Here is a 19,895-nt window from a genome sequence, read left to right on the forward strand (position 1 = left end):
AGTTCCATGGGATTAAATTGATTATTGTTGGACTATGCCTGAAGAAACTGCTGAGAATTTAGCTGGTGTTTATTTTGTTTTGCTGTTGTGTTTAGGAGCCTTGATTATAAAAGCCTGTTGTGATAGATAATGTATAGGATAATACGTGGAGTCAGAGAACAACAATAGAAGTAATTTTGTTTCTTGTTCCCAGCCTGGGCCCAGGCAAAGTCCCCTCAGAGGCAGGGTAGATGCCTGCCAAGTGCCTGCTTCCCCAGTCACCCCACAGATCTCTGCCCCTGAAGCAGTCATGAGGAGCAGGGAGGCCTGGGGAGGGTGGCACTGAGGCATGCGGGAGGCCTCAAGGCTGAAGGGGAGAGAAAAAATGAAAGCAAAAAAGCCAAGTTTTGTTTTAAATTGTTATTCTTGTTTCATTAGGTGCAGGGTCTTCTGCCCATGGCTGTGGGGCTCTCTGCACACACTGCCAGCTCCTGACGCTGAGGGTTTCAGTGCGGAAAGGTGTCTACCCTCCATGGGGATCTCCACACATAAGTGAGGCGGCGAGAGGGAGACCACCCAATTTACAGGATGGCAAGGCTTGGTTTGCTGCAGAGATTTGGGCAGTGGTAAGGAATACAGTGCTAGGTTAATGGTTGAACTTGATGATATTAAATGTCTTTTCCAACCAAAATGATTCCTTTAATCTATGACATTACTCTTTGGATGCAAACAGCTCTGCTGTAATTTCTGCATAAAATGAGCATTGCTGACCAGTTCAGTACAACTCTATAAACTGTCAAACTCTGCTTTGAGATTCTGTACCTTAACAGTATTTTAGAAATGTCAAGAACGTTGCTCTTCAGATACTCCTTATACCTCTGCATACCTCAACAACATGCAAAGTCACATATTTACACAACAGGTTTGATTCTAACTGTAACTGACTGAAATATGGCAGCTTTGCCTGTTTGATTTTCTTCGGTAGATCTGCCTTTTTTGTTGTTGTTTTTCTTTTTGGTCTGGATAACTGGAAAAAAAATAGCTCATACACTGTTAGCATGGGTAGTATTGCTAATTGTTTATCATTTGCATGGCCTAAAGCACATTCTGTAGTGCATGTGTTCAAAATATATTTCCAGTAAATGCTAGTTGAGTTTTTGTGTGATTAGTATTTCTGTTGATGTAATCTTCAGGTGTCATATAATATAAGTGCCCAAATAAAACTACCTGTATCTCCTCCTCCTATCCATGAATATTTTGTTAAAATGACTTGTGATGTTCAAATTCTGATCAAGGCAGGAAGTAGTTTGGTTTTGTGAGCTTGTGGTCAAGGTAACCTTATTCATTCTGCATCTCTCACTGCCCCCAGAGTCTGCAGTAGTGATGCAGATCAACATTCCTTACAGTTCAGCTCTTGATTAATCCTTCGATTTCCATCACTAATATGCTTTAAATGATGTGATGGTATTACCATGAATGCAGCAGGTGAACATTACAAGAGACCTTTGCTTATACTGCTATGCAAAACAGATCAAATCTGGGCTTAGTGGGCTTTTGCATACCTGGCTCTGTAACCCTCAGCCTACTCATACTGCCTTGTACCTGGAGATAACCTCTGTGTTTCAGAGAAATGTCATCTATAGAAAACTAAACACAATAGGATTCTAAGAAAATGGTTGTACCATAAAAAAAGTCAGGGAGAGGAAAATTTCTTGGACTTTTAGAATTTGTATTTGTTGTTTACAGCTTCTTTTAAGTTCCCTCATTCTGTGTAGAAACATTGGCAATCTGTTTGGGGATACCAGTATGTTTTCTATTTCATACCTGTGAGTTCAACGTGCTTTGTGAACAGTATTTTAAAACAGGCTTCACTGTACCATTTATCACTCTTCAAGGAAATGTGACTTTTATCTTCTATTCTGCCAGTCCCTTGTTCTCCCTGCCAGCTAGACTGGAAGAGGGAAAGGAGAGCAAGAACTTTGTTCAAGTACTACTAATTTGCAAATAGCTGTTAATCTGTGGAAGTATCAGCCTTATCTCATGTGTAGCTTCTTACTCAATTTAAAGTCCTATTGGCAGTTTTAAAATGTTATAAGCAGTGTTGTGTATATGAACTTCATTTGCAACACAGCATCTGCTTCATTTGGGTGCTTGGATGTGCATTTTATTTATGGACATATACCTAAACTGATTTGAAATGTATACTGTAAATTGCTGTATACAAAAAAAAATTAAGTAACATTTATTCACTTCAAGGAAAATATGGAATTGAGCTATTTCATCCAATAAAACCTAGTTTTGTACAGCATTTTTCATGCAAATTTTATTTGAATGCTTTAGAAGTAAATAATACTGAAAGGGTAAAGAGGGATTTTCAGTAAGCACAGCAAGAAGAAATAGTATTCCTCTTTCTACAGAAATTAGGTAGTCAGATGCAAGTGAATACAGAAAAGTGTTTGTGTTTGAATTAGGCTGACAGGATGCAGTACACATTCCTATGTATCACAAGATAAGTAAAAAAGATAGATACAGAAACTGGGAGAAAACAAAACCAGTCATTTTGAGTGGAACCAAATCTGTATCACTATTCCAGCATTCCTGGTCAGAAATAAGATTTGTTCTCGACTGGAAAGGAAGATCTTGGAATATTTGAAATTAATACATATTTTTGTCACCTTGCAGAGCATTTCTGTGTAGCACTTGATTAGCTACTATGAGCTTGCTATATAGTGATAACAGTTGTGGAGCCCAAGACGCGGAAAGTGGCTGCTGTGCAGCCATGGCCAGTGCCTGCAGCGTTGGAGCAAAAGAAGACAGCATAAGCATCAGCAGTGGGACTGGAAACCCTCCAAGTTCTTTCACAGAGGAACCACAAGGATATGATGTGGAGTTTGATCCGCCCTTGGAAAGTAAATATGAATGTCCAATCTGTTTGATGGCTCTTCGGGAAGCAGTGCAGACACCGTGTGGACACCGTTTCTGCAAAGGCTGCATTGTCAAATCAATAAGGTAAAGGAAAATTTATGGAAGTTACTTTAAAGAAGAAATTCACCAAAGCAGAGCACTTTAAGGACAATGTAAACTTAATAGAACTGCTTAAGGTGCATTACAAGTGAGCACTAATAGAACTCACTCTGGTGAGATAGCACCTGGAGTACAGCATCCAGCTCTGGAGCCCTCAGGACAGGAAAGACACAGTCCTTTTGGAGAGGGTCCAGAGGAGGGCCACCAAGATGATCAGAGGGATGGAATACCTCTCCTGTGAGGGAGGACAGGCTAAGGTTGTTCAGCCTGCAGAGTTGGATTGTACAGGGAGATCTTACTGTGACCTTTCAGAACTTAGAATTGGCCTATAAGAAAGATGGGGACAGACATTTTAGCAGAGTCTGTTATAAGACAAGGGATAATGGTTTTAAACAGGAGAGGGCAGGTTCAGGTTAGACATGAGGAAGAATGTTACAATGAGGGTGGTAAAATACTGGCACAGGTTGCCCAGAGAGGTGGTAGATGCCACATCTCTGGAGACATTTAAGGTCAAGCTGGACGGGACTCTGAGCAACCTGATCTAGTTGAACATGTCCCTGCTTATTGCAGGGGGTTTGGACTAGATGACCTTTGAAGGTCCATTCCTACCCAAACTATTCTATGATTCTATGAACTCTGGGATTTTGTGATTCATTAAAGATGCTTTCTAATCAGCACCATGTGTGGCCAAAATGTCATATGAGTTTGGAGGTTGGATGTATCTAAATATTGTGCCATTTATACAAATTTACCCAGGTTATGAACCTAAAAATTTGAATGAGTAAGCATTAAATAATAATTTAAAAAAGATAGCTAAATTATCTAAGTAAATTTCATTTTCAACTCAGGATTATAAAACCAGTCTTTTCTCTATGATTGTTTCTCTTGATAACTACAGGCAAGTACAGACAACATGGTTTCTTGGTGCAAATACGTCAATTTATGCTTTTAGTTCTTCACTTGAAATCAGCTGCCTCCTTGTTGAGCTGGAAGAGAGAATGTAATGAGGGAATGGTCTTAAAGCAAGCACTGAGAGAGGAAACTAGGTGGCATAGGGGGGAGTGGGAATGAGATATGAAGGCAAGGGCAGGCTGGGCTTTAGAAATGACTGATGGAAAGGGTAAGGAAGGGCAGAAAGTACACTGGTAGAGTGTACTTCCCTCAAACCTGGAATACAGTCATCAGTGTCCCACACATGTCAGTGAGTATAGGAACACATTGATAGAAGGCTAGATATTATGCTGTAGGTTTTTTTCCTTCTCAGCATAAGCTGGGTTTTTCTTATAGATTGCTCACTTGGCTCAAATGTCACAGTGCTTTGGTAGGAATCTAAATATTTAATTCTGTGTGACCCACCTATAGAATTCGTTAATTTCCAACCATACTTTGCACACCTTTGTATAAAGATCACCAAACTGTCTTAAGTGTTACTGTGCAAAGTTGTTTTTCCTAGGCTTTTATTTTTAGAATGCAAAACAGACATTGCTCTCTTGTTTTCCATACCATTTATCCATAGTTCTTTTCCGTTTATTTTTCTCCATGGTCCATCATTTGTAGCTCATTAAATGAACAGTATGCCAGTAACAGTGTTCCCTGAATAGAGTATTTTGTTTCTTCAACTTCTCTGTAGCTTCTGTCACTGTTTTATCTGATGCTACTATATTTCTTCATGGCATCCCTTTTAGAATAAGGAGGGAAATGTTGGAGCTGAGTAAGAGAAGACAAATTTAATTTTGTGTTACCTACAAATGACAACAAAAGATCAGGCTGTTTTCCTTCCTAGCAAGTGCTGAAATTTATTGTGTCTGTGGCACAGTTCTTGTTAACATTAGTTTCATCAATATTTCTGAGAAAAGGATGCAAATGCATTATCCAGAAGATGCAGAATACCACCAGTGTTCACCTATGAAAAGTGACTCGCCTTGTGGCTTCTGCAGAGGAAGCTGAAAGAGATTCGGTTCTCCACTGATCATACCATGAGATCACCCTGCTCCCTTAGTCCCTTGCCTTGTTCACAGTGTTCCTACTTCTGCAAGAAAAATATGTCAGGCCTTACCCAGCTGTATCACTCAGTGGTATTCGCATCAGCCGGGTGCATGGAAGGAAGTGAAAAAAAACCCAAATCTGAACCTGTCAGCTTTAACTGTAATCCAGTTCCCTATGCACTAGCAGTTGGCTTCACTTTCAGGCCTTTGCTTTGCAAATTCCAACTTAAATTATTTCAAATGGTTAATGTACATAATTTAATGCATGCTTGTAAGCATTGAATTAGACATTTGTACTAATAAAGGCCCTGAAATTTTGGAATTTCTTGCTCTGAGGTTGTTCTATTTCTTGGCAGTAGTGTTTTTGTACTCTTCTTTAACTGGGCTATTTCTACAAGAAAGAAAAAAAATCTTTAAACATTCTCATGGGAGTATGTCTATAAATCATGACAGTAGATTGGTCAGTACTTGAGTATACTGAGTTTTAGAAATGTCTGCTCACCAATTATTTCAAGACAACAGAATTCCTAGGCTGAAAACTGAGGAGAAAATGCTAAACTTAAAATTACCAAAAATAGGTGTGTCATTTCCCATCTTTCAGATCCTTAACAGCTAGGGTGATCATGTTTTCTAATCCTTCTGCTGATGAACTTCACAGTCACAGTCCCTGATTAGAATTTGCCACAGTACTGAGTGAGGAACGGCATTGAACCCATGCTCAGAGCACAACATCTCATGGCAGGTAGAGAAACTTCCTTCTCAAACCCCAAGCATGGGAAATGGTTTCTCTTCCTTTTTAAATTAACAGAGCATTTGCTTTGCTTGAAGTTTTAGGTCTCCAAACAGTTTCAGTGACCAGAAGCTTTTGCTTCTTCTGCACCCTTGTCCTGTTTTACTTCTTTTCTATAGATAGTGTTGACTGCTTCAGTGAATACCAAACACAGGTGGAAAGCATTTTTCCTCTTGGAGACTATAGATCATCATTGTAATATTTCAGGTGTTTCATTGATAAAAAAATGTTTTCCCTCACTCCCCACTGAAATCTGTCTTTGGAATGCAGTTTGAGTGAAGGCTTGTGAAAGCAGAGTAGACAAAGTGTCAGGACCGTCTGAATACCTGAAGGGCTGAATTGCATGCTTAATTGGGACCCATGGGCCAAGCTATTGATTTGGAGTATATAATGTTTTTGGTACAATATTGATTTCGAGTATGTAATGTCTTCAGTACCATATTGATTGATGTCATTGAGAAGCTTCTGCAGAACTAAAATGAAAATGGAAAGTGATTTTTACATTCTCGAAATACTATTTATTCATTAAGTGATTGTTACAGCCTTTATTTAATCAGGAAAAAATTGCTTCTGTTTATTCCTTGTTTCCTTGCTGTCTAGTTCAAGAGAACACAGATTAAGGATTTTAAATTACAAAGGATGGACAAGCAGCTTTTGAGTAATTGCTTTTTGTGACTTACACAAGCAATTGTAGTTGTCCATGTTGACTAAGTTGTGGCTGCAACTACAAAGGTTTTTTTTAAAAGGTTTTAAAGACTGAAGTCTTAGATCTTGCAATGTGAGGGACATGATTTGACCAGATGAAGCTGATCACAGTAAATGTCTGCCTCACAGAAAGTCTTCTTAAATAAAGCTGTCTGAAGTGCTTTGAAGTGCTATGATTTATGGTAGTGAAGAAGCTTATCTACAAACAATAGTTTACAATGGTTACTGTCTACAAAGCTCTTTCTAACGAAGAACTAAGTTTTAGAACTAGGTTCAGATGCAGTAGCTAATTCAATTTCACTCTAGTCTTTCTTCTCCTGTATCTTAGGTCAAAGCTGACTTAGGGCTTGTAGTAAAGCTCCACAAAGATCAGTACCTCTGTTTATTGGAAAAGTAGAATTATGATCTGACAAGGGGCAGCAAGGAAAGCCTTGGGTGCTAGCAGTTCATCAAACAGCCAGCATGGCTGCAGTTAAAGTGTATGCCAACTGTTTCAGCTTCTAGTATAAACTGTTCAGGTGCTAAAATAATGGAGCACGACTTTTTCAAACAAAATTATTCTGGCTTTACTTTTCATATCTATATTTTAATTTCAAGGGAAATTATAGGAACAGCTATTGTACTTCGTAGCAGATGACTGTTGTTTCACAGGTACTGTTGTGGGTGGCACAACCCAATGTAATTCCAGCATAGCAAAGCCTTCATTTTAATGTAAATTAGAACTGAAGTGCATGAAGTTAATTCTGTTGATAGCAACATCTTTGTCTGTAGATGGATCTAAGCAGCTTTTTAAACACAATCCCAATACTTGTAAATGGTGTTTGAAGTCTGTTTAATATACTACAATAATTTATTGCTCTTTCCTTACTGTAATCATTGGAAAATTGCCATTCATTCTTATTTTACTCTTCATCTACTAGTTATTTAAACTGGGTATCTAGTAATCTTTATTTAAAATTAATCTGGTTTTGGCTGTTATACATGATTAAATTTTCTGTGTAGAAATAACACTGTTGTCTTATCAGCAGGCCTACTAAACTATCATATACTTCACTGAACAGGGCATTTGTAACTAAGTTACACCTGTGAAAACTGATTTCTGTAGGTTGCCTGTGAAATGGGGGAATGTTTCTGGGTTATGACAAAGATCAGCACGCTTATTGTAGCTCAGGGAGCTATGAAGCAAAATGGCCAGCTAGCTGTTTTCTTTTTTCCACTTATTTAGGAGTATGACTATCAGACTTGTGGCGAGATAGCTTTGGTAAGCAAAACGTAGGAAAGGAAGTTCATTGTCTCTTTCCGAAGTTTCATCTTTACCCCTGCTTCTTCTAGCAGCACTGGTGATAAAGGAGTTGCTGAGCAATTATTTCCTTTTCCAACAAAGAACACAAACTCCCTTCTGGTCTCCACAGCCCACTAGGTTCTACTTCCCCTCCTGCTTGCCAGCAGTGACAATGATCTGGCCTTTGATCTTTGTGCCACAACTGCTCTCTGACATTTTTCCTCCCCATGTATTTTTCCATTTTATTGCTCTTTCCATTAGCATTTCATCCCCAAAGCTTTGATCCTTCATGCCTCTTCTACTGTATTACTTAATTATGAATAGATATGTTGACCTACTGCTTTCAGAAATTAGCTGATACTGAATGTCTTTTTAAAGGAAGATTTGGTGGAGGTGATCCTTTTCTTACTCCATTTCTTCCTGTGTTTGAATGCAGGTGAACAGAACCTGATGAAGTGGAACAGGGTGTTAGTTCTCTTGTGCAAGTTATATGCATCTGTGTTTTACCATCAGACTCCAAACTTTCACCAGTTAGCACTGACTTCCTGTCTGTTGGCTGTTAAAATGGCTTCAGATATAACACCCAGTTCTAAATCCAGTGCAATTTTCATAATTATTAGTAATTTTTGTGCTTGGAGTTTATTCACCCTTCTTTGCTGTATAAATAAAAAAAATTGAAGGATGGCCAATGGATCAAATGGTTGTACAACAAAAACAGCAAAACAGGCTACATGAAAAGGAATGCCAAATAGATGAAGTGAATCTGGGGGAAGGAAAAAAAAAAAAAAACACCAAAGCCACGTTTTTGCTTTTTCTCTCAGCTATGATCACATCGGCTGCTTATAAAGTGAGAAAGGAAGGAGAGAAGGTCCAAGAATCTTTAAAGGATTGTTTTGAAATAGTATGGGAAATATTATTTGATCTTTGAGCTATGTGAAGTGCTTACAGAAATTGCACCATAAGTTCTTAGTTTCTTTACATCCTCCTCAAGTTTATTTCCAGAGTATCTATCACAGTATTTGTCCAAAAAAAAACAATTGAATTAGAAAAGTGATGCATCCCAGTCATGCCACCTCTAATGAAATGTGCGTATTGTCAGTTTCTCTGATGTACCATACATACTTTCTTCTAATTACCACGTAAATGCTATTGTTTTCAAAGACTTTCTTAATGTTATAATTTTGCCACTAATGTCTTGCTACTGTAAAAATATTTTAAATGAAGGGTAAAGGAAATTTGGAGTTTCTTTTTCATTTATGTGTTGTAGAGATGCAGGTCACAAATGTCCGATAGACAATGAAATCCTGCTTGAAAATCAACTTTTTCCTGACAACTTTGCTAAACGGGAAATACTGTCATTAATGGTTAAGTGTCCCAACAAGGGCTGCAGTACGAAGATGGAGCTGAGGCATTTAGAGGTGAGAATTAGTTTTGAAAATATGGGACCTTGTTTCATGGACAAGTAAAAATTCAAGATAACTTAACATAGATGGTCATACCTGATACCTGTTTATGCCAATTCAGTTCATTGTTCATTTAAGACTATAGCTGCACATGTTTTTTTTTCTATGAGTCTTCAGCTGTAGTTAGATGATTCTTAAGGGAACTTCGTAGTACATGAAAATTGTACTAATGCAGCTTTCTCTTTAGGATAATTCATGTTTCTTTTTTGATCAACTGTATCTTTACTTTAAACAAGTTCCCTAAAGTCAGTCTAATATTCCCTCAAAGCAGCTAGATATATTAGTTGAAATAATTGTTTTGGATAATAATGTACAAAGTTAAAAGGAAAAACATAAAGGTGAATTTTTACCTGAGAGCATTCTTAAAGCTCTGAATACACAAAGTCCTGACAATCACAGGCTGTTCGTAAAGTCAGCATAAATGTATAAGGACTTGCTTGCATGAAGATTGTGATTTGTTCCTCTTGTACTGTGCTTTATGAAAACAGATGAGATCATAGTACCTATCTGTAGTATCCAATCCCTCTTTTGTCCTTGTTCAGGACCACGAGTTGCAGTGTGATTTTTCCACAGTGGAATGCCCACAGTGCCAAGGAGCCTTCCAGAAGAACCATCTGAAAGAGCACATGACGCAGGAGTGTCCGAGGCGTCAAGTCTGTTGTCCAAACTGTGCCACATCTATGGCCTATGAAGATAAAGAGGTACTTAGTAGGAGTCTCAGTTTTTCGACGTTCCCTCATATGGGTTTGCTTGTAAATGGAACATCAGTTAAAAAAAAAAAAAAAGGTGTGGGTTGACCTAGAAGAGCTCTTTATGCTTCATGGGTGAGAAGGAACAAACTCAGGACATTAGTCTAGAACAGGTAAAAAAGCTGGGGAGAGGATTATACCAACTTCTTGAGAACTCTATGATCTGAAAAGACTTGTCTAAAAAAAACCATTGGGTTTTTTTTTTTTTTTTTTTTTTTTTTTTGGCCTTATGGCCTTACCATCAGAGGGGCCAGTATCTACTGCCAAAGAAACACACAGTAACACACTTTTTATGCCTAGCAGAAAAGATATGTCAGGAGATGAATCTCTTGGAGATATCTGGTAAGGCACGAGACCAAGATAATTTCTGAATTCTTTTGGCTCTGCATTTTTCACTTGGGTGATACTGGGGATAGTCCTTTCCTATTTGAGCTTCCATTTATTATCTGTATATGGATGTATTCTATCTCAAGGGCCATTAATTTTATGATATCATATTGTGATCTGAATATGTTAACTGAATATCTTATGATAACATATTGTGGAAGATACCTCATATAGTCCAACAATACAAAAAAAAAAGCCTTTAATATAGCTGTACTACAATTGAACATGAATTTCAGGAACATCTGGAAAAATTCAGACTCCTTTGGAGCATAAGAGCTTTAGGAAATAAAATATTTGCAACTTTATGAATCTCTTTTATGAGTCCAGGAAAAAACAGTAATTCTAGAAAACGTACTATTAGGGGCAAGGGGATTGTCTTTGTTTCACAGTTGTGTACAGCTAAATGCAAAATTCGAAACATAAATAAAAATTTAACATCTTATCAGAGGTGATTAGCACTCTTTTAAATTTTGTAACTTTATTGTTTTTTTCCTCTCTTTTTCTCTAATAATTAAGCTTCATGACCAAACCTGCCCACTTGCCAATGTATTTTGTGAATATTGCAACACAGTGCTCATCAGAGAGCAGGTAAGAGACTACTTTTCTCTGTGTTTAATCTGGGTCAGATATTTTGTATTTATATTGCTTCTTTAATATGAAATTAAACTTGAAGAAACAGTTTGTCTGCCTGCTAATAAATCTCTACCTGTCTCTCTGAAAATGGTGCATCCAGTGCAGGTGTAATACTCTTCCAAATGCTGCTCCAGCTTACAACTGCAATCTGGTAAACTCTGTAGGATTTTGGGCTGCAAATAAATAACTTTGTTTAGCTATACTGCTTCTTGACAGGGGCCATGGTGCATGTTTTTGATCTTGAATGGAGGTGAAACACCAAGCAGCTGCCAGTGGTTATGGCTGACATTAGAAGACAAGGCTTTGATTTGGGCAGAGAGGGAGGGAGAGTAGTTGTAATTGGAAAGCCCCTCTTGGAAATAATTTACCGTCAAACTGTAGAAGCTGGCTGGAATTCTGCTTGGCCATTACTCTTGTAATAGCCATTATTACTTCTTCAATAATAACTTTATTGACAGGAAAATGATCAGTGTTATTTAATATGTAGCCTGTCCCTAGTTCAATGGGATGGCAACTGTGTTTATGACCTGGGTTAAAGAATTATCTTCTCGAATTGAGGAAATACTCTGTAAAACAGGCCTGAGTTCAGTAACAACAAAGGCAAAAATCTGTCATTAGGTAGAATAATGAACTGCAAAAACAGGGAGCAGAGAATGCTAGCCTGGGTAATAGTTTGAAATTAATGGCTGACCTATATTTAGCTTGTGTTCTGCTTCATCATGATATTTAAACAAGACAAACATACTGGGTTATACAAATAGCTGTTTTGTCTGTGAAATCCAGAATTATCCTTTGCTCTGTTTAGGGCTTGTAAGGCCTCAGCTGAAGCTGTCTGGCTTTTTTCAGGTGGGGATGGATAGGGAGGATCCAGAGCAGTGAGATAATTTGGTCTGAAGAACACAGACCATAAGAAAAATTGAAGTAACTTGAACTTTTTGAGGAAGAGGATAATGAAGAGAGACACGACAATTATATGCAAGTAGTGCTTCAGAAGGGAAGGAAAGGGACTGTGATCTAGCTTGAGGATAGGCTAGAAACAAAAGCCATTTGTTCTAGCAAGAAAACCTGAATGTTTTCTGATGCCTAATGTAAAAACAAAGGCAATGAATTGTTAAAGTATATACAAAAATGAGATAATTTTTATCATTGGCTAACATTTTTGTTCAGAACTTCCATATTTCCTTGAGAAATTATATAGGTATAAAGTGATCTGACTTGAGATACCTATTCAGAGTCCATCCAGACATATTCCTTTAGGGTGTTATAAAAGAATGCTCTTGATGGAAAAATTAATTTCAAATCTGATTTGGTTTAGATGCCTAACCATTATGACAATGATTGTCCTACTGCCCCGGTGCCATGTTTTTACAGTGCTTTTGGGTGTCCTGAAAAGGTAAGCCTTTTATCAGAATCATGAATTGCAGACTTTCTGCATGTTTTTCTTGGTGTTCTTTTAATGTGTTTTTCTATTTCTGTTTGATTTACCAGCCCAAATCCTCAGTTATTTGTGTTGTGTGGTTTGGATTTTTTTTGTTTGTTTTCAGGTACCTTAATTCTAAACCACTACGTATTAATACACTGCCTTTCAAAAGTCCTGTTCAAATTTAAAAAAACCTCTGTGAAGTATTTGCGTGATTAATTTTATTTTATTAATCCATTACTCTTTTCTCAGCTTTCTTGTCAATAAAGTAGCTTCTAGCCTTTCTTCCAAAGCTGTGACCAAATACATTTATGGCTCTTAGAGTTCAGTGAAGAATCATAGAATGTCCTGAGTTGGAAGGGACCCACAAGGATCATCGAGTCCCAACTCCTGTCTGCACAGGACAACCCCTAAATTAATACCACATGTCTGAGGGCATTGTCCAGCCTCTTCTTGAACACTGTCAGACTTGGGGCTGTGACACCTCCCTGAGGAGCCTGTTCCAGTGCTCCAGCGCCCTCTGGGTGAAGAACCTTTTCCTAATGTCCAATCTAAACCTCCCCTGGCACATCTTCCTGCCATTCCCTCAGGTTCTGTCATTGGTTGCCAGAGAGATGCTATCAGTTCCTGCCCCTCCTTCTCCCCTTGTGAGGAAGCTGTAGACCGCAATGAGGTCTCCCCTCAGTCTCCTCCAGGCTGAATAAACCAAATGACTTTAGCTGGTCCTCATACGGCTTCTCTTCTCAACCCTTCAACAACTTCATGGCCCTCTTCTGGACACTCTCCAGTAGCTTTATATCCTTTTTATACTGTGGTGCCCAGAACTGCAGACAGTACTCCAGGTGAGGCCACACCAGTGCAGAGCAGAGTGGGACAATCACCTCCCTGGCCTGGCTGGCAATGCTGTGCTGAGTGCACCCCAGGACACAGTTAGCCCTCTTGGCTGCCAGGGCACACTGTTGGCTCATGTTCAACTTGCCATCGACCAGAACCCCCATATCCCTCTCCGCAGAGCTGCTTTCCAGCATCTCATCCCCCAGTCTGTATGTACAGCCAGGGTTGCCATATCCGAGGTGCAAAATCCGGCACTTGCTCTTGTTGAACTTCAGGGGTTGGCGATTGCCCAGTTCTCCAGTTTGTCCAGATACCTCTGCAGGGCCTCTCTGCCCTCCAGAGTGTGAACAGCTCCTCCCAATTTTGTGTTATCAGCAAACTTACTTAGTATTCCATCAAGTCCTAAGTCATTTATGAAGACATTGAAGAGCACTAGCCCTAAGATGGATCCCTACAGAACCCTGCTAGTGACTGGTCACCAGCCGACATAACCCCATTTACTAGAACCCTTTAAGCCTGGTCCATCAGCCAATTGCTCACCCACTGCATTAAGTGTTTATCCAGCTGTATGCTGGCCATCTTGTCCAGGAGAACACTGTGAGAGACAGTATCAAAGGCTTTACTGAAATCAAAAAGATCACATCGACAGACTTCCCTTGGTCAAGGTTACCCTATGTAGGTAACCTTGTTGTAGAAAGCAATTAAGTTTGTTAAGCACGACTTTCCCTTCATGAATCTGTGCTGAATGGGACAAATTACTATATTGTCATTCAGATGTTTTTCAATAACTCCCAGAATAACAATCTCCATGATTTTGCCAGGCACAGAAGTGAGACTGACAGGCCTGTGGTTGCCAGGGTCATCCCTGCTGCCCTTCTTGTAGATGGGGACAATGTTTGCCAGCCTGAGAGTGCTTTAAATTTGATTGAATTCTAAAATTATTTAATCTGGATACTCTTATTTCTAGTTAGCACCATGTCGTAAGAAATGCATCTTTTTGCTTCACTGTTTCCACATCAGTTTTCATACACCTTTGTTTTTGATAATATGGAGCATTTTAGCAAATCAATTAAGGGAGTTAAGGAACTACAATGCTGATTTAGAACGCAGAAAAAATACTTAACGTACTTTTTTACTAACACTTTTTCACCATGTCTTTGTTTTGTGTAGAACAATATTTGCCCACTTGCATTTTAACTTTTTTCATTTGTCATAACATTGATCTTAAATTTTGAGCCCTCCATTGGTAAAGTGCTACTTTGTCACATCACCTCTTCTTGATTCAAATTGCAGTTTTTCTCACAAAACAGAAGCAACAAGTTGTTTGATTTTCTTCAGAGCCACATTTAAGATTGCAGAAAACTTTTTGTATGTTCCTAATGCAACATCTCTTAAATTCTAGATGCAAAGGAATGAACTGGCACGACATATGCAGGAGTTCACTCAGGTTCACATGAGAATGATGGCTCAGAGTTTTCAAAATATCAGTGTTACTGCTACAAATCCTGTACCCTTCATCAATGGCCTACCCTTTGAGCCTGCCCTCTTCTCACATGTGTCACACACCACATATGATTGTAATCCAGAAGTTGAAAACTTCAAAGAAACTATTCAGCAGTTGGAAGGTCGTCTGGTAAGACAAGATCACCAAATCAGAGAACTCATTGCTAAAATGGAGACTCAGAACACTCATATGGCAGAACTCAAACGTACAATCCGCAATTTGGAGGGGAAGATTAGTGAAATGGAGGCACAGCAATGTAATGGTATTTATATCTGGAAGATTGAGAACTTCAGTGGACTTCAGAAAGCCCAGGAAGAAGAGAGACCTGTTGTGATGCACAGTCCTGGATTCTACACTGGAAAGCCCGGCTACAAGCTGTGTTTGCGCCTGCATATTCAGTTACCAAATGCTCAGCGTTGTGCTAATTTTATATCTCTGTTTGTCCACACTATGCAGGGAGAATATGACAGCCATCTGCCTTGGCCTTTTCAAGGCACTATACGACTTTCTATTTTGGATCAATCAGAAGGCCCTGAAAGGCAGAATCATGAAGAAGTAATGGAAGCCAAGCCGGAATTACTAGCTTTCCAGAGACCAACAATTCACCGCAATCCGAAAGGTTTCGGATATGTGACATTCATGCACCTGCAAGCCTTGAAGCAAAGAACCTTCGTAAAAGATGACACCCTTCTGGTGCGCTGTGAAGTTCTAACGCGTCTAGATTTAAACAGTCTCCGCAGAGAAGGATTTCAAGCTCGCAGTACGGATGGAGCTATGTAGCCTGTAAGTCTTAAACAGAGGAATGGAGCCACTAGTCATGTTCTTCCACCACAGATTACAAGTGTGTGTTGCATTTATAAAAGACCACAGTTGCCAACATAGGAATACAGCTTTGTTGTTGCTGATATACTTCTTTTTTCTGTACAAGCTCGTATGTTCAAATATTTGGTATTGTTCTCTATTAAAGTAATAAGCTACTTCTATAGCAAACTAACTGAATGAAGTGGTGTTAATCAAAACTTAACTGTCAACAAGAAAATCCTGTTGAAGTACCTGTACATCTCAGTTTGGTAAAACATGAGTAATATTAGAAAAGATCTGTAGATCTTTTTGCCTTAGTGCCTTGAAATAGATACTGTAGCAGGGAAGTAGCTAAATTAATAAAGATGAGGGTTGGTTGGTCTGTTCTTTTGTTTGCTTGTTTCCACAGAGCTTGGGAAAGTTGACACAGTTGCTATATTGACTTATGTAGAATTTTGAATTGGCTATGCTTCCCTTGAAACCGGAAGTCAGGTTAAGACTTTGCTCACATAACCTAGGGTTGAAGTATGCTTTGACCCTTCCTTGCTGCTGAGTTAGCTTCAGGAAGTTACATGTCGATGTAGAGTTGATACTAGTAGTTCTGAAAGATATGTCAGTGTTGTGGAGAAGGCTAAATGACTGAGCTGAGTTCACTGAAGAAATATTTGTAATGTGCTCTGAAAGCACCCCCCCAATTCTCTTTATCTTGATAAATATTAATAAATATTTTTGTGTGTGCTCCAGGCCCAGAATGTCTATCAGCAGAGAGATAAAAGTGTAGTGTTTGAATGAGATACCTTTGTGCTGGTGGAATCTTTTCCTAGTGCTACATTTTTCAGGTTGTGAGTGGATACATGAGCAAAGGTATGTACTAACTAGATAGGATGATAGAGAATTTGTTTTAGTGTTGTTGAAACCTGAATTAGTACTAAATCTGAACTTGTGAACTGCATCTGTTTGAGTGATCTCTTGGTGTTCTGGATGATGTATGATCTATGTAATCTCCTATGAATTCTCAGTGGACAGGTGGCCACATCAACATCCAGCTGTCATTGGTATGTCCCATCCCTTTAGACAATAGAAGCTGGGCCACCCTTAACACTTTGGAAAGGAAGAAAAGCCCTAATAATTAATATTAGACAACATATGAAAAAACTGCAATCCTGTTTGCTCTTAGGAAAAAGCCTGGCTTCCGTAGCTACTCATTTACCAAACACTAGATTCACTATGTCAAGAATTCATGAGCTTCATAACGTGTATTGTTTTCTGTACTGGTTGTATGCCGTATAAATGTTAGTTTTGACCAGTCAAATCTGAGTAGTTCAAGACCACTGGTGCTAAAAATTTTAACTTATGGTGCTGATAAAGTTCTGAATATTGTCTTTAAAAGGAGGGAAGAAAAAGGTTTTGTTCACCCCATAACTTAAGTATACAGTCTGATACTAGAGAAAGAAATAAGCCCTATATAAGCATATGCATGTTATTTCTCCAAACTAGTAAAGACACTGATTCTTAAAAGATACTGGAGAGTATTCCAACTATGTGGCTTCATCAAAGCAATCCTATGGGGATCATCGGTGGGGAAAGTGCATATGAATATATACAAGGCTAATAAAAGATTACTATAGTATATTGATTTTGGAGGATACTCTCCCTGCCTGCATGAGATTAAAAGTTCCAGGACCCAACAAATGACTTTGTTTATCACATCCAGATGAGTAAAATTTGTTTTGCAGATAGAGGCTATTAGTTCAAGAAGGATTGTGTTGAATGGAGTAGTCACTACTGAAATGTGAACTTCCTGGCTAATGCTAAATGCAGTCAGACTTATTTAGTGTGTTTTGTGTGTTTAGAAGACAGGTGTGTATATAATGCTTTAAAATGGTCCTTTTAAACCTCTTAAGTATTTTTTTATGCTGAATAACCTCATCCTATTAGTTGTCTTCAGTTAGAGCATTCCTAGTAGTTAAACCATTCTTAACCAAGTGCTTTTAACGTACATGGCAGTGCCCAGACCCACTGTATACAGAAGGCATTGTACACTAGTTCTCCAATCACTTTCAAGCTCTTGTTAGTTATCCATGTTTTCCCAAGATGCTGAAAGGCCACCTTTCTTTTTTCAGGGAGGGGAGGTGGGGGAGGGGGGTGCAGATGAGACACTTCTACTTTGAGAGCTTCTTCCTGCCCCAGTTCCTTTCTCAACCATAGTGATATTAATAGAAATTTCCTTAGTCTGTGTTCTAATAGACCTGGTAAGTGCATTAATACTTTCCTTTTGAAGCTTTGCATTATGAACTGAATTTTGCTTTGAGCTCTATCTGATGTACTTCTGCCTTGGGAGGAAACTCACTTTGGTGGCAGGATCAGGAGTTTAAATTTTTCAGGTTAATATTATACAACAGCACAAACCAATAGGAAATAGAAAGCTACTGCATATATAATACTGTATTAGCTACAGTAATATGAATGCCTTATTCACTGCTGCTATTCTACTGGTTTTGTATTTTAATATTACCAAGTAGAACTCTGACTGATGCCAAATTACTGTAATGCCAGAGTTTTATGAGAGACCTTCAGAGCTAATTTGCTATCAGTTACATCTTTGTCATGAAAAATTATAAATGTTAAGGAAATGTCTATTCATCAACTTGTTCCACTTTCTTCTTCGCCCACCTTCCAAGCCACTCTTCATTTTAACTGCAGTTCCAGAGCTTTCTCGTACAAATATTATTTTCAAGTAAGGCAAGTACTATTGTTACCATCTCAATTTATAGTCTTCATGACCACTGTCTTTTATTCAAACTTTTCTAAAGTTAGCATGAAGAGATTAAGTTTCTATGTGAAAATATATTTTCACTGAAACAGCCCCTTTTACTTTCCCCTCCCTGCAAATCTGATATTTTCTTCTGAGAAATCATGGTGGATCGAGGTATAATTGCTAGAACTACTTAAGTGGAATCAGAAAGGAATGCAATGTCAAGAGTTGTTTCTAAAAGAGTATGTGTATTTAACCAGTTTTCTGTGTAATTTCTTGAGTTCTGTAACTCTTGAGGCTTTGTACCATTATCTTAAGGTGGTTTAGAAAGTGGCCTGGCTTCTTTTATCTTCCAAATTTCTGTTGTCTAGAACATGTTTTAAGTCAGCCACGCTTAGTATGTGTATTTGCAAAGCTGCTATGGCAGAGATTTGCGAATTATAATATAATGCAAATGTGGGTTTGCCTCTGAATGTCTTCCCTGCAGGGCAGGGAAAATTATTTTACTAAAAATGTTGGTATGTAATATATATGTGGGAGCTCAGATGATGTGAGATGTATAGACTCGTTTTTTAAGTGGTCTCATGGTATGCCTGGTTATGTTGATATCAAGGGATTAAACTTGCTAATGAAATAAGAACAGAAATGCCACCCTGATGTTATGTAGAGTCACTTTCACATCAAATGTATTGATGATGGATGCAAAAGATTATTCTAGGGTCAGTGTTAAAGGTTAGTATTGATTTGCATTTGAACAGAATGAAAGTACTCCTGTTCCCTTGGAAGTACTGATAGATTGTTTAATATATTTTGTAATTAATGCAACGCTATATTTCTGACATGATTTAAAAAAAATAAACTAATAAAACTGTGCACTGTATGTTGCATCTTTATTTGTATGGAGGGCTATTCAAAAAGATTAAATTATACAGGACCTCTGTCATAGTTTCTGTTTTGTAGGTTTCAGAGTTGGCTGGTTTTTAATGGAGACCATGTAGCACCAAGAAGGCAAAGAATATATTTCAAGATTAAAAAGTCTGTTTTAAAGTGCACTAAAATCTTCTTTTGATGAGATTAAGTAATAGTTGCCTTTTTTTAAACAGGGGAAAATAGGTATATGCAGTTGCACCTATGAATGGAAAGTCAACATGCAGAAATAGAAGGTGCCAGCTTTATAAAGTTATGTTCTTGTCCATATAAATACAAATGTCTCATGTTACCTGTACGTTTCTGAAAAATTTGGCTTGGTACTGTTAAACCAGGTGTGGACCAGGATATTCTGACTATTTTATCAGACAAATACCAGTTCATTACAGTGACTTCACAGGAGAAATGTGTTTGTTCTGGCTAAAATCCTTACTAGTGCAAAACCAGTTGCTCCTCTGCAAAAAGCACTAGCCCAGTACTAAGGCTGTTCAATCTGGAAAGAAAATTCCTTGTACAATTCCTTAATACACTATCCTCAGTGAGTACACACAGTACCAGACTTCAGCTCTTATGTGCTGCATGTCTCATTTAGATGCTGTGGCTATTTAGCCTCTTCCTAGACAGCATTTACAGAAGTCAACAAAACTTACTAAATTA

General features: G+C 38.3%; 1 protein-coding gene across 2 annotated transcripts in view; it reads left to right on the forward strand.

Moving 5' to 3' along the window:
* Positions 1 to 19,191, forward strand: part of TRAF6 (TNF receptor associated factor 6) — a 25,236-nt gene extending 6,045 nt beyond the window's left edge. Inside the window, exons 2-8 of one of the 2 annotated variants that reach the window (XM_082059630.1) lie at positions 418 to 605; positions 2,662 to 2,988; positions 9,033 to 9,183; positions 9,771 to 9,929; positions 10,881 to 10,952; positions 12,313 to 12,390; positions 14,654 to 19,191. In XM_082059630.1, coding sequence (XP_081915756.1) covers positions 2,693 to 2,988; positions 9,033 to 9,183; positions 9,771 to 9,929; positions 10,881 to 10,952; positions 12,313 to 12,390; positions 14,654 to 15,535 — 1,638 coding nt within the window. In that variant the 5' untranslated portion in view covers positions 418 to 605; positions 2,662 to 2,692 and the 3' untranslated portion in view covers positions 15,536 to 19,191. The remainder of the gene's footprint in view (positions 1 to 417; positions 606 to 2,661; positions 2,989 to 9,032; positions 9,184 to 9,770; positions 9,930 to 10,880; positions 10,953 to 12,312; positions 12,391 to 14,653) is intronic. The other variant, XM_082059631.1, reaches the window with a different exon arrangement.
* Positions 19,192 to 19,895: the final 704 nt, after the last annotated feature.

This window comes from Streptopelia decaocto (genome assembly GCF_964273445.1).
Source record: "Streptopelia decaocto genome assembly, chromosome: 7".
Lineage (NCBI taxonomy): Eukaryota > Metazoa > Chordata > Aves > Columbiformes > Columbidae > Streptopelia > Streptopelia decaocto.